We start from the raw sequence: 16,122 nt of genomic DNA, 5'->3' as shown, positions 1-16,122 counted from the left end.
TTTGTATTACCTTTCTCACGAAATGAAGATTCAAGCAGAATACCAAAGAAGAGTAAAGAATCAAAGGCGTCGAATGTCTTCTTAATAAAATATCAAGAGAAAGAAGCAGATGAACAAATATAGCCATGTCGGAGATAGATTTTTCAGAGGAGCTAACATGGCCAGCAGAATAACTCTAATGGGACATGAGATGAAATGTTTTCCTGATGTCATCTTATCTGACAATTTATAGAGACTGTCTTGCAATTCTTTAGGAGATACCAAATCAATCTCATAAAATGATTATCAGAAGACCATAACCAGAGTGGGAAAGATGACAGTGGCATATGCCATTAACTTCAATGTGAAAGTAAAAGCCAATGATAGAACTTGATTTAAGTTGGCCTAGGAGAAAGACACTTGAGATGCATGGTGCTTTATGTCGAGGCTGAAAGCTATTAAGGATAGATAGTAGTGGGTCACATGAACTTAGAACATGATTAACAGCACTTCAAGAATAATAAATAATTACTCTTTTTAGAAGCACTCACTTGCTCCCTTGCAAATGTCTCTGCTCCATCAAATGCTAAGTAAATATGAGGAGTCTTCTCCATCACTAGTCGAGCAAATGATATGGCACTAACAACCGTTGACAAACCAGAAACAGCACCACAATTCTTATTCCCATCCATTATACTTGCTTCCATCTCAACCGTTCCATCTGTAGTCAAGACTGAACCTTTGCCAGCATTGAAAAGCGGGTGGTTTTCTAGCTCGCGTACCTGAACACGGAAAGGTACCAATGAATTTCTAAAAATTATCAATAGAGTTCTATTCATTGTCAAAAGAATCAACTCATGGCCAGGGAAATGGGTCAAAACAAGTCTGTTTTAGGAAGACAGAACCATATACATTGCAAAGAACCATGAAACGTAATTGAAGGAATGACAGCAACCTGTTGTTACTTGGGAATAGAGTGACAGTGTCTATAATGATAAACCATATGCCGTTTAGTAAATTCAGGTGTAACTCACACATACAGAGTTTTTGAAGTACAAGTCTATCGCACCATCAGTTCTTTTGTTTTTGAGAGGAAAGATTAAGCTTTATTTAAAAAATGAAGACAAGTCAGTGTACATAGAAGATTTAAAATAATGAATCGTCAGAAACGCTTATGATTGTGATGCTATTCAACCCACTCTCTGAGTTCCCATCCAACCAAAATCTATCATATTCCAAATGCACCCAACAAACACCCTCACATCCATCGAAAGCAATGGCAAGTGATATTACCTTTCTGAATGGCAAGCTTCATGCTCCCACCACCTATGTCACATGGACACTGATGCAGGAATAAGACATGACGCATATATGCTTGGTATGACATGGCAGTTATTAAAATTAGGACACAGGGACACGGATGTACACACACAGGTGTGTGTGTGTGTGTGTATAATTCTTAACCTAAAGGAATAAAATATGCATATTATCTCAAGTACAAACTCTTGAACAACAATTCAAATTCACTCTAGTTAAAAACATCAAATAATAACACTAAGTTGAAATTAAAATGCAATGTAATTGATGAAAAAATTTAAAGAAAAAATAGCGCAAGCGAATACAGAATAAGTAATCAACATTATAAAAATAAATAAATAATGTTAATAACACACTGTGTCTGGTACTGGTTTGACTGTGTCCATTAAGTTTATGATGTCTTTGAATGATGTGTCATGTCAACAGGAGATACACATGCTAAGTGAAGTGTCCATGTGAATAGCCGACCATCACTTTTACGCAGGGTTTTGGTAAGTGACAGGTTGTCCAACCAACAATTCTCTACCCTTCACTACGAATTTTCTCCACAAAAATGATGACAAAATCACGATTTGGAGACACTGACCCATTCTAGTATCCAATAGTAATAGAATTATGCAATATTTGAAATCCACATAGAAACACACAGCTACAACTTATTAAGGATCCAATGCAATACAAGGAAGTTTGAAATACCATTCTCTGAAAAGAAAGAGACCAATCTCGATTAATTCAACACCTTAAACTAACAAGTAATAGTTGACACTTACAAAGTGCCCATGTCATGTGCTTAGAAGTAAAATAAAAACTGAAACCCCCCACCCCACCACCAAGAAAAGAAAAAAAAGAGTGACAGGAAATCGACTCACATAAATGTACGAGTAACATGCAGATTTTTCCTCCAAATGACAAAATGATAGACACAGACTTACCGTAAGGAAGAAGATAATACAATCAAATAGTAATGTGTAGCAGCCCCCAAGTACTGGCACGTGACCAAACAACGGACGGGACAGATCACTGATGAACATTGAAACGCTTGATTTATTCCCATTTACCAAAAGAAATATGTTCTCAAAATTCATGGGACGTAAGAGAAGCATTTGGAATTTATGCATCGATACATACTTTCTAAAGAATAAACCCACATAGATTATGTTTTCAACTAAACCGACCGCAGAATACTTTCTGTAACCACCATTTCAAAAGAAACAAAAGGAAAGATGCTAGAATACTTGCTGTTACTAAACTATTATTTCAGATAGTCCAACATATTTTTGCTTAAACTCAAACACAGAAACAAGCAGAGGAAGTCCAGTTTCAAACTCCTCCCCCCACCCACCTCCCCACCCCACCCCAAAAAAAACAAAAGTCCACACAAAAAAACATAGTTGGGTTGAGAAGGAATGAAATGAACTTGGATATAGAGAACCGTCGATCAGTACGAAAAAAAAGAGTACGTTAGTTATGAGATGACAAAAAGCCTAATTGAAGAGTGAATAGAAGAGGATGGTGGTGGTGAAGGTGAAGCATACGACAAGCTCAACAACGTCTAGCGCTGTTGCGTTAGCCTTGAGGGCAGAGACGCCAATATGGAGACACTTCTTTAGACACTCTTCTCTGGCTTCAAGGATGTGGGGAGGCATCAAGGCTGGTGAGATATCCCCTGCTCCACCATGAAGAGCTATGGCCCACCCCATTTGCTGCAACAAGATAGCCTACGAAGAAGAGAGAGAGAGAGAGAGAGAGAGAGAGAGAGAGCGCACAACCACTCCACCTTCTGCAAATGCCCACAATTTATGGGGAAAACATGGCACAACCGGTACGGTGAAGTGACCCCAATAATGAACCGAGTAGTGAGACGGTGAAAATGATGACAAGCTGGAAATCAAATGCAAAAAGGGTTACCCCGACCATGCGTGCAACATGGCTAAGTAAGCATGAGGCGCATGTATCAGAATTCACAAATCTCGATTTTGGGTAAGAAAATCTCGCGATAAATTAAAATATATATTTTCTCTCAAAAAATATCAGTATATTTAAATTTAAAAGTACAGACAAAATGGGCACATTGCAAATTAATGAATTTTTGATGTTTTTTCGAAATTTCAATCTAATAGATTAATGAAACCCCTAGTTGGGTTCCTGATTCTGATCTAGGGTGTCGTAATGGATAGTGGGGCATGTGCCCCGGAAGGAGAGGTTAAACCTCTAACCTTGTAACGATAACATGCTATTTCATTGGGTTATCTTAGCCCCCTTCTCCTCTATGATGTATCTCACAATTACCTATAGAGAGCTCTTTCATTTTTCTGTATTTTTTTCATCTACCTAACATATGGGATTCACCACATTTTACGGAGAAGCATGTTTTACTCTCCAATAACCACTCCTACTAATTGCACACCAAGGGTCAACTATCTTGGTAGACCCAACTGTTATATTTAGATCCATTATCTCGATTCAACATCTTTCACTTGGTCATAGGGGCGAACAAACATATTATATCAGAATTGGTCTACCATGTATTATATGTAATAAAATATGTATCAAGTGACCTTGTACAATTTTAAGTGTTATAACAATATCTAAGTACGATGTTTTCTCACATGTTATAGGTTATTTTTTATATAGTCATATATAGTTTTTTTTACATATAAACTATGTTTTTTTCTACATATAGTATGAGTTTAACCATGACATTGTAAAGTTTTACATACACTAGCTGGAGTTTCCCTTCATGATATATCTCTATCATGAGAGTATTTACAAGCTAGATTGATTGTTCATCATGATTTTTTCATACACTCATTTCACATCATATTAAAAACTTCAATTATAACCCTTAATGTGCAGTACCATATGCAAAATTTATTTGTTTTTTTACCTCCATTATATTCAGTCTATAGCTCATAAGCAAACCATAATGATTTTATTTTGCATATTTATCATAATGAGGGTATCATTTCCTTAAATAATCATAGGGTTCATATTACTATTCCATGACCATGTCATTGGACATCACCTTATCCTACTAACCTTGCACAAAAATTTCATGCACACTAGTGAAGTACTATAGATTTTTAGCATCACATGAATTAATAAAAATATAACATCCCATGGATTCATAAAAGTTGATTTGCCAAACATGATTAATGCTCTCTCATTTTAAGATTTTATCATAGGCAATACTCCCACTATCTATATGTATCATTATCATATGCAACATGTTTAGACACTCATCAGGTTAACCACTACTAGATCATTTTGGATTAATATAACCAAATCCAAATATGAATAAATATTAATAAAAAAATGAAATTGAGTACAATCATATTGCATATCATGCTTGAAACTTCTAAAGCATGAAAATATTCTTTCATGCATTTATACAAACAATCATGATAAATATATGCATATATGTGCAAGTTATAAGTCATCTCTCGCTTTTCTACGTATTACAATGTCACATTCTTTTTGCATCTTGTGCACTAAAAAAAATCACATGGTAAATAGAGATGGTCAGCCTCTACTAACCACATGAGTTCTAGAAAAGACTATCATGGCCAGCAATCCTCTTGACATATCTTTTATGTTATTAGGAGGAATGCATGGTCCTTTTATGACCATCCATGGGTTGGCTATCCGACAATGGTTCATTTTCAAACTGCTCATATTGCTTATAAGCTGATATGTTTCGAGCTCATAGGGTTTGGATGGATCTAAAATAAAATTCAGAGAGATCAAAACAAGAAAAATAAAAATAGGTCCAGTTTGGTTCTAACAGGTTTTACTAAAAAATTCAGTTCTCCTAAATGGTTTGGCAGAAAAATCACAAATTTGCAAGGATTAATTTAGACACGTCTTTAAAGGTATGGTTAAAATTGAAGAGTCTAACTCCTCGAGTTTGGGACTTATGAGGTTGATAACAGAAAACTAAAAATTTGGTCTGGTTTGTGTTTCAGGTTTAGTAGGGTTTAATAAATAGGTTGGTTGTCCTAATTGGTTTGAAAGTTTGAGGCTGATTTTTTTTATGGTAAGTTGGGCACACTTTGGAGCATCTATGGTTAAAATTGCAGGGTTAGATCGGGTAGGATGAGGGAGATATGACATAGGAAAATTGGGTCAAAATTTGTAGTTAACAGTATGCAGAACTAGGTTGGTTAACTAGATTTGGTTTGAGTCAAGGGGTGTAGAAGTGGGTTTGAGCCTAAGTGAAGGTAATTTAGACATATTGAAACTTAGAGGAGGTACTTGGTGAGGTCTGTTGTAACTCAGTATGACTGGATTCGGTCTGGTATAACAGAAAAGGTATTGCACCTTGAAAGGCTTTAGTTCTCTGCACTTGGGCTGCAGCCTAGGACCACTTGTAATGATCAGATCCAATAAGGATCAGCCACTACACTAAGTAAAATCTGGACCTTACTGAGTAGGCGAGATAAGTCAAGGGGAGAAACTTGAAAAAAGATCAAAGAAGGGACCTGACTAAAGGAGAGCCTAGGGGCCAAGGGAAGAAAGGTCACACCCAAAAGAGAGAGAGAGTGATAGACGAATTTCGAGAGGAAAGAGCTTCACTCATTTCATATATTTCAAATACACCAAATAACACCCTTTTATAGGCTAAGAGAATATTACAAATAGCAATGCACAATTAAAATGAATTACTAATAACAAGGCATAATAATACTAAATCACACCTGTCTAGGCCTAATAAAACAAGTAAAGCCCTCCTCAAGCTAGAGATAACACCTCCAAGTCCCAACCTAAAAATAGGTAAGACCTTATTTGACTTCACTGGAAATAAAGAGAGTGATCATCTTCCTTCACGCATCCTTTTAGGAGTCTCCCAACGGGAGTTTGACCTCCTTGTGGGCCCCACAAGGGCCAACAGGCCCTTGGATTCGGGTCATTCCTTGATAATCCACTTCACTCCATGCCCTGCGCTTCCCAAAGTCGAGTTGGGTTGGATCTCTTTTTGCGCTACTCCATCCAATGTCAATATGGATCTAGGCCCCAAATATGATATAAAGTAAGGCCCCAAATATGGATCTTGGATCTGTAAAGAATGGGTCATCGTCAATTTCCCGGACCATGGATCTTGGATTTATATTATGATCAATTGGATTTATCCAAGTTCCTTGGGGGAATGAATATGGATCCAAAATCAATTTGAGCCTCCCAGTGTAGACCAGAATCCTCTACACTAGGATCTATTTTGCATAACATAGATAATAGATTGGGAGCATGGTACTCCAAAATTTGGACTGTATCATCCCCTCCTCCTTGAGAAATGCTTACTCCACTAGGCAAGGGGTCTCTATGAAGGTTGTCACCCATCTTAGATGTTGATGTGATTCTTCATAGTGTTCGACAGACTGTCTTCCAGTCTTGAGCACCATGTGGCACCCACACGTCCTTTCAACATGTGAGTCATCTGCCACTGCGAGCTTCTAAGGGAGAGCACTTACTTTTCCAATGGTGGATCCATTGATAGCCTTCACATGGATAAAAAATAGTGATTAAGTTTGACTAAAACATTATGAGTTGCACTTTCTTGCTGAGGGTGTTTTCATTGATATTCGAGCTTAAGTCACGATATACACTTGCCTTGGAAAAAATTTAGGATGGGCATGACATAGAAAACTATATACTTCATCTTCTTGAGATGACAACTCAGTGGTGCATTGGTGATTGCTATCACATCATCAATAGTGCACATGGTTTATCGAGGAATAACACAAGGATCAATATTCTTCTTCTATTATTCCATTTTGATTCCAACAACTACCTTACCATAGTACCTTGTCATGGTAGTTGCAACCTTGAGGTCTTTGGCATCACGGTCATATGGGCACGGGTCTCAAACACTCGATAATGGCAAACAATGCACACATGGAAGTTGGTTTGCCATGTATGAGTGTTGCACATACCGAACACATAGCGACTAGATTTGCATAATCAGGTATGCACAACTTCCAACTGGTTGGGACCTCCGGTGTCTATCTACTCGAGTCAAGACACCCCATTTTAATTGGAGTGGGGTTGAGCCACATCGATCCACATAGTGCCTCCCATAGGAATTGAGTCTTCTTTCTCCATATGCCATCTCATAGGTGATCAATTCCTCCATGTTCTTTGGCAAAGTTTTGGCACAGTTGGTGCAGTTTACGAAAGTTATTGGGTGACCTTTCAACATTGAATAAGCTCCATTCCTAATGTCACCCATATTGAAAGTTACAATCATTAAATGAGCTCTATTCTTGTTGTCACCCATATCGAATTTGCAATCATTAAATGGGCTTCATTCTTGTTGTCACCCACCTTGGACTTAGCAAGCACCCTTTGGGAATTTCGAGCAAGGCTAGGAAGTAAGCCTCATACAACTTGCTTGATTTTCAAGAAAATGAGTTTGGTTCTATAATATAAAATAAGAATATTTTTTTCCCATATTGCTTTTGAGAGCACACCCATAAGTTCACATCCTCTTATAAACTTTTGACTAACTTCGTCGAGTCCAAGGAACCTTTTCAAGGTCTTGATGAGTGTGAGCTTAGGTTAAGAGATCATGGCCTCAGTTATCTCAGGTTCTACACCTATGCCTTGTTATTTAACATCACGACCATAGTAGGACATTAGAGGATGTCCTAATTTGCAAGGGGTCCATGGGGTCATGAACCTACACTTCGTGTTTTGTTTATGATCCTTTAACCAATTGGAGGGTCGAATAGGTCTTTTTACAAAGGTTAATCATTCAAGTCGCTCCTCTTCTACCTCTGATTTGGTGAAATATCTTTCTAGGGTTCAGGGTTCTCGAGCCATGAGCTCATTGTCCTTCTTCCCTAGATTTTTTCTTGCATGCATTTACTGAAGTTTGGTTTGGGCCAAACCTCATGCATGATACACGAGTCATTACAAATTTAAAGTAAAAACTCCCTTCGGGGTCCTTTTTTGAACGTGACCCTAGTGGGTGTCTTAAGGCAGTGCTCGTGCCATCGATCCCAATTTCTACCCTTGTCATTGAGGCATTCTAAGCCGCACCCTAAACTATCTTTGGGGAATTCCATGAGGATTATATATCACCTTTTTACAATGCTTAACTCGAGTATGAGAGAGGGGGAAGGAGAAAGATTTTCTTCCACTAGATGAAGTGAAACACCCTCTTGCTGCACTTGTGGTCTGCTTGCACCTCCTCCATTAGTTCCTTGGAACTGCATTGACCTCAGAAACAATGACAAGTTCATTCATGATGGTTTCTTTGATGGGTGGCAATTTGACACACTCCTTGAACAAACCACCACCTGCGAAAGGGGTTCGAAGTAACTACTTTATGGCATTAACTTCCTTTTGGACTAGTTGCAGCTGATCCATGATGTCTTGAAGGCCCAAGCGGTTTTTAAAAACAACACCGCATTTGGTATTGGTCTTTTTGGTGAATCAAGTGGCTATTTTGGAATCCATCACTGGTTAACTAACTTGGCCTTGCTTAAGAAGCATGGGTCAACTATAGAGGTTCACTCTGATACCACATTGATATGTTTCGAGTCTATAGTGTTTGGACTAGATTCGAAACAAAATTCAGATAGGTCCAAACACAAAAAACAGAAAACAGGTTCAGTTGAGTTCTGATAAGTCTTAATAAAAATTTCATTCCTCATAAATGGATAGGTAGAAAAATCTATAAAATTCAAGGATTGATCTAGACACATGTGGAAAGGTCAAGTTAAAATTTAAGGCTCTAACTTCTCAGAGTTTGGGGTTTGGGATTTATGAGGACGAGAAAAGGAAATATAAAATTAGCTCTGGAATGAGTTTCAGGTTTGGAAAGGTTTGATAAATAGGTTGGTTCTTCTAACTGGTTTGGGGTTTGAGGCTGATTTTTGGAGAGTAGTCGGGGACACCTTGGAGAACCTATGGTTAAAATTGTAGAGTTAAATAAATTCGGATAAAGAAGATATGACCTTGAGAAGTTTGGTCAAATTTTGTAGTTAACATGTAAAACTAGGTTGGTTTACTAGATTCAGTTTGGGTCAAGGGGTACAAAAGTGGGTTTGAGCCTAGGTGATGGTGGTTTAGACTTACTAGAACAAGTAAACCCCTCCTCAATCTAGAGATAACACCTCCAAATGCCAACCTAAAAATAAGTAAGACCTGATTTAACTTCACCAAAAATAGGTAAGAGCTATCATCTTCCTTCTCCCAAGGGGAGGTCGACCTCCTTATGGGCCCCACATGGGCTAGCTGACCCTTTCTTGGACCCAGACTATTCCTTAATGATCTGCTTCGTTGTATACCAAGCTCTGCTCAAAATCGAGTTGGATTGGATTTCTACTTGCACTGCTCCATCCAATGCCAATACAGATCTGTGTCCCAAATATGATATGAAGTAAGACCCTAATTCAAATGTCTTTCCTTGCTGATGTGGTATCTTATGGGTGGTTCTCACTGTAGGATGGATCTTGCATATGTAGGGAATGGGTCATCATCAATTGCTTAGACCATGAATCTTGGATCTATAGCAACATCAATTGGATCCATCCAAGTTTCTTGGGGGAATGAATATGGATCTGAATTTGAGTACCCCCTATTTAAATTGATTTGGGTCCTCTATACTAGGATCTACTTTGCTTAATAGGGACAATAGATCGAGAGCAGGGTCCTCTATAATTTTGATTATATTACCAGTAGTAGGTTATTTTTTATACAACTAATAAATTCAACTCCAAGAGTTGATTCATTGTAAAACTATTCATCAGCCTATTGATGCAACTTTTCCAAGTCAACATCTATATTGATAGTAATTTTTAGGCATATTTAGGCTTAAAATCAATACTAGTGGACCATTACATGGACGTAAATTAAAAATTAAGTCATATTGCATGTAATTTACATCTATAAGCTTTAAATATATCAAATCAAGCTTATTTAATTAATTCTTAAAATATGACAAATACTCTTACTTTTCATGTGCATTGTGAAAAACATAAGCATATTCTTTATTAAACATTCAATCAAAGTTATATAAGTAAATCACAATATGATCATATCAACTTTGGATCCATGTATCTATATCTAAACATTATATTTTGTTATCCAAAACCATGAATAAAAGTCATACATTAAGTATTTAAAACATGTCATAAAATATTCAATCATGTTCTCATCCAAATTATTCAACTAGGGAGCATTTTAATCATAATTATACTCACTTTTTATGTATATAAAGAAAAACTTGAATATATTTCTTTTCAGACATGCATAGTTAGAGTCATGCTCTAATTTCACAAAGTGATTCACTACATCGCTTATCAACTTTGGATCTATATATCGAAATTAATTTTTTATCCAAACACATGAGTGCATGCTATACAATATTCAAATATGTTGAAACCATGCGATCATGTTCTCATGCAACTAGCTCATTTTAGAAGCGTTCCAACTAGAAAGAATGTTGCTTTCACTTTTATAAGTATTGATATGATTCAAGGGAGCATTTTAGAATTCAATCATGTTATACACTTTCAAGCATAAAACAAAGGCCTTTTAGATTCATAATATGTCAAATAAAGTAACATTTGAACCTCAACAGACATTAATATCATTTTAATTTTAAAGTCTTGATGTTTAGTCCAATTTAGACTTATACATTGTGAACCATTTCAATATCTAAATTTGAATGGGATAATCAAGATAATCATGTTTGGTCTTAAACAAAAAGGAAAGGAAGCATCCATGTCTTAACCTGATATAGCTCTTAAATCAAGCATATTTCATTTCAATATATGTCCAATCAATTTATTAAAATAATATTGAATCCTTGTAATTATTTTGGATCCACTACATCAACATCCACTTATTTAATTACCATCTTTAGGAATTGGGCATTTTGAAGAGTTATTTGACATTGGACAATCTATATAACATGTTTTTGCATGTATATCAATGAGAGTATAGCTCTATGATCATATTTAGCGATTATCATAATTTTATGGCTAATTTTGATAAAAATGTACCACTTTCTCAAATTCTTAAAGGCAAAATGTACGTACAATGAAATATAATAAACCTTGTGCAACACATGTATCATTAAACATTCATATAACATGACACACATGTCTTATAGCAATACTATGTGTATCATCATACCTATCACAAAAACTTTCACATAAAGATCAAACAATATATTACACATACATCAACATGTATGCAATTTTAAGTAAACATCAAGTTACAGTCATTATGAATCTAAGTCCAATAATATATCTATATTCAAATTTATTTTATTTAGGGTAGAAATCTAACCTTAGCAATAATTGAATTCACAAGTCATAAAGCTTTTCCAATAAGAGCTTCATTCATCACGCAGAATCTTGATCGAGGAGCGGAAAATGAATCGCATTGGCGATTTGGAGTTGATCTTTATTTGAACGCTCATTTATGCGCACTATATGTAATATAAACAGAAGCTTGTGCTTTATAATATGACAGCGTAAATAAATGCATATTTAATGTTCGATGAGAAAAACAGAACTAAATAACTTACAGAAAGCAAATACATATATATTTGCAGAAAATATGAGTCTTGGCATCATTCAACGTGATGACAATCTTAAATGCCTAATTTAAATTATAGAAAGTAGAAGCCTTGGCATCGTTCGATGTGATGACAATCTTAAAAGTATAATTTAAATTATAGAAAGCAGGAGTCTTGGCATCATTCGACGTGATGGTAATCTCATATATATATATATATATATATATATATATATATATATATATATATATATATATATATATATACACACACACACACACACTACAATATGCAAGAGCTTTTATTATAAATATCCAACGATAGTCACAAGAAGACGTGCATGAACATCAAAGTGTTCTAGAGGGTGTAAACCAAGGACTAGGGTCAGATGCTACTTTAGAATGTATACGATATATATCACAAAATAAATCAGCAAATACTTGAGAGAGAGTGATCGACGAATCAAACTTACCCTCCGATCGGTGAACGGCTCCAGAATGCTCTGCCTGCTTCAAATGAGGTTTGAACATTTCTTTGAGAGGTCAAACTAGGTCAGATGAGTTAGACCTAGTTGAGAAAGAGGAAGAGAAAGTCAAGTTGTTAAACCCAAGTGGTTTGAACCAAACTAGGTTCAGTCCAAGTCAACTCGGTTAGGTAGGTTCAGACTTAGCTTAAGTTGGCTAAGTCTAGGTCAAGTGAAACAACTCTGGTTTTAGGACCAAAAGGGACTTTGACTTTGACTAGACTCAATTGGGTTCAAGTCAAGTCAAGTAGGTTTGGACCAGGTCAGGTAGGTTCAGATCAAGTTAGGCAAGCTCAGACTAGGTCAGGCAGACTTAGAAGGGCTAGGCTAGGTAGGGGAGGTTTTAGAGAGAGAGGAGGGAACGATTTTATGAGAAGAGAAAGAGAGGAGGGTCATTTATAGCCAAGGAAACTTGTCTTCCAAGTTTTTTTTTCACATTCTGCCCCTGGCTTTTCGGATAATGACTGGAGGTTCATTTTGTGTGGGGCCCACATAGAAAATTCCATGGGATATTTTGTGGGTCCCACCAAATAATTTTTGAGAAATATTTTTGTGGGTCCCACCAACATTTTTTTGGGTTTCGCAAAAATTTTGGGTTTTCGATAATTTTTTTTTAAAAATTCCGAGTATGTCATTCTTTTTATATCAACATAACAAAAAAATTTGGCTCGTACAAATCTCTTATTTTTTTCAGAAATAAAGTTATGGCTCCCTAACTGTTTGAGCATAAATTTACGAAGATACGAATATCCTAAGTATATTTGGTTCGTTGAAATCAAATTGATTCGCATTGTAGGTTTATATATTATTTTCACTTAAAAATGCCTCATGAATTTATTCAGAAATTTTGCTGAACAATTGTGGGTCTTACATCATTACCTCCTTAAAAGAATTTTGTCTACAAAATTTCATTTTAAGAGTACTAAGTAAATAGCTTAGGATACTTATCCCGCATATTGGATTTGGATTTCCAAGTGCAGTCATCGATTTCATAATGCTGCCATCTCACTTTAACAAGTGGGATGATCTTGGTTCTTAGCACTTGTTCTCGACGGTCCACGATTTCAACAGGTCTTTCTTTCACCATCATATCTTTTCGAATATCGATATCTTCATGTTGGATGATATGAAAAAGGATGTGAATGTATTTTTTTAAGCATTGATACATGAAATATATTATGTATCTGTGCATATTGTGGTGACAATGCTACTCTATACGATGTCTCTCTGATCCGGTTCAAAACCTCGAAGAGACCAATGAATATGAGGCTGAGCTTCCCCTTCTTTTCAAAATGGAACATTCCAAAATGAATATGGTTAGATTTGGTAGAAAGAACATTCTCCTGTGAGATCCAACTAAGGGGTTCCTTCTATCAAATACTTTCTGAATCTTAAAAGCATTCGGTTGATCACTGTTTAGTCAAACAAAATAGGGTAATTTATACATAGTTAACATAACGATAAGCTTATGTTTACTTGTCCCAATTCTCAAATATTAAAGATAAACACCTACTTTATAAGAAATTGCTCAATGAATGCTCGAGTTACTTACTAGTTAACCCTAAGAAATGATACTTTAACAAATTTCTTAGATGACCACTCGAGTTACTTTTTTACATCACTTTAAGTTAACTCTTCAAAATGACACATTTAGACCTTTTTTTAGGTTTTTTGCAAAATGGTCCCTACCTTATTCATGATTTGCAAAATCGTTCCTGCCCTATGCGATTTTGCAAAATAGTCAAAGAGGAAGTCCATCTGTTAGCTACGTCAACTTAACCATGGTTTGACACTTATCTTAGTTAAATATTAAGGTAAATTTATCTTTTTACCCCCGATATTAGAGCTAATGTGTTCCGGGGCCTAAGCTGCTTTCCCCCCTCTCGCCCTCTACAATTTCAACACCATCCAGTGGATATTCGGCAGTCTCAGGGGTTTGGACTGCAATCTCTCTCTCTCTCTCTCGAGGGTATGATGGAAAACTGAAAACATTGCCCTTATTATTTTTCTAATATTTTGAACGATTTTCCTTGTTTCCTCTCTTTCCCCCTTGTTCTATCTACCCATATCAAGAAAACGAAGAAGCTAACAAATTTCATCCTCATTTTTCTCAAATTTCCAGCTTTTTTCCTGCTTCCATTTTTCAATTGTCGTGGTTATGGTTTTCTTTGCATTCTTTTTTTTCTTCCTTTTATTTATGTTTAACCTGTGTTCACCCTTTTTCGGAGTATTTGAGCACCCATTTGTCATCTAATGCAAATTCTAAGTTTTATTTCATTTATCCAACAAAAAGGTTCGCCCCGCATGTAAGGGCAAACTGGATCACTAGGGAAGAGCATGAGACCTTGCAGAGAATTAGGTTTTACATATTGCAACTGCAAACGAATTAATCATTTTTTCTGGGGCCAAGGGATAAGCCCTCGGAGTAAAAAAAAAGAATTAATCATTTTTACTCACTTTACAAAATGGTCCCTACATTATACATTTTTTTTGCAAAATGGTCCTTTTGTGAGGGCAAAACTGTCAACTTGGCTCTAAACGGTTACAGTTAAGGCAGACCAAGGGCTGTTAACCTAGGCGACAAATTTGCAAAGGTCAATGAAAAAACAGGGACTATTTTGCAAAATTGTGCAAGGCAGGGATATTTTGCAAATTGTGCATAAGACGGGCCATTTTGCAAAAAAGTTTTTTTTTTTTTACATTATTCAATGTCACTTTTATAGCTTCTCATTTTTTGGAGGTACATTAAAGGAAATAAACAATCTTAAACGGGGAAAATAACAAACGCAACCAATCAAGTAATCTCTTAAAAAGTAGGGTGTTTCCTTTAGATATCTAAAACACGAGGCAGCTAAACACAATTTCACCATATATTAGGCACCTATACATAAATTACCCAACAAAGTAACTAAAACGGCATTCATTTTGATTTGTTTAACAAAAAGAGCACAAGAACATCAGCCGAGTTGTTTCATAAACAAGGGATATTGTGATTTTATACCTCAAGCGGGTACTTGAAATGCATTCAGATAAAGCAGGCACATTGCAATAATTCTCTCATATGCTACCATTTCAAATATTCAAGGGGATCCCTCATCCATTCCTGGAATAGAGCCTCAAATAGTTCATAATCATCGTGATAAGCCAGCCAGTTAGGCTACTATCCAATGCAGGAGATATGAATCTCATGCGATTTGGAGTCATGATTCCCAATCACAAGGTGGACAATGTGTGATTTGAAATCACGAGATATAAGTAGATTCACCCCAAATGTGATTTCAAATCACATTCTGTTTTCCATGTTCATTTTCTGATGCTTGGTTAGATGTGCAAATGAGATTATTCTCTCATTTGCATGAGTCTGAATCACGAGACGTTACCAAACATACACTAAATGTTGGACGCCTTTCACTAGTAGCTGATTATTTGGGCTGCTTTTAGTAAACTACTCACAATATTGCCTTCTGCATTGGGTAGTAGGAACAACAAAGTAAAATAAAAGGCAGTGATGCGGTTGACTACAAGTAAAATTAGAACTCAAGCCTGGAGATACCAGGTTCAATCTTCAGGTGCATCCAAGAAATTAACAGGAAAAAAAAAACACAAACACACGCAGCATAATTTTGATGGGGTTTCTTTTCAACATAATTTCCCAAATATGGGATCATTTTTTCCCATATGACATCAACTGAAGTAAAATAGGGAAAAGAAGGAAAAAAGGATTAAACCAGTTCACCTCGATGATATATCCAATTCAAAAGCCAATATCAAA

General features: G+C 36.1%; 1 protein-coding gene across 1 annotated transcript in view; it reads right to left on the bottom strand.

Moving 5' to 3' along the window:
* The window catches only part of ASPGA1 (N-terminal nucleophile aminohydrolases (Ntn hydrolases) superfamily protein), a 37,164-nt gene extending 33,936 nt beyond the window's left edge, over positions 1 to 3,228 (bottom strand). The window contains exons 1-2 of the mRNA XM_089985378.1: positions 2,832 to 3,228; positions 531 to 761 (exon numbers count right to left, since the gene is read on the bottom strand). Coding sequence (XP_089841504.1) covers positions 531 to 761; positions 2,832 to 2,996 — 396 coding nt within the window. The 5' untranslated portion in view covers positions 2,997 to 3,228. The remainder of the gene's footprint in view (positions 1 to 530; positions 762 to 2,831) is intronic.
* Between the last annotated feature and the right edge of the window lie 12,894 nt (positions 3,229 to 16,122).

Source organism: Nuphar pumila, chromosome 13 (assembly GCF_984573655.1).
Source record: "Nuphar pumila chromosome 13, dmNupPumi1.hap1.1, whole genome shotgun sequence".
NCBI classification, from domain to species: domain Eukaryota; kingdom Viridiplantae; phylum Streptophyta; class Magnoliopsida; order Nymphaeales; family Nymphaeaceae; genus Nuphar; species Nuphar pumila.
This window is presented reverse-complemented; position numbering and strand designations above follow the sequence as displayed.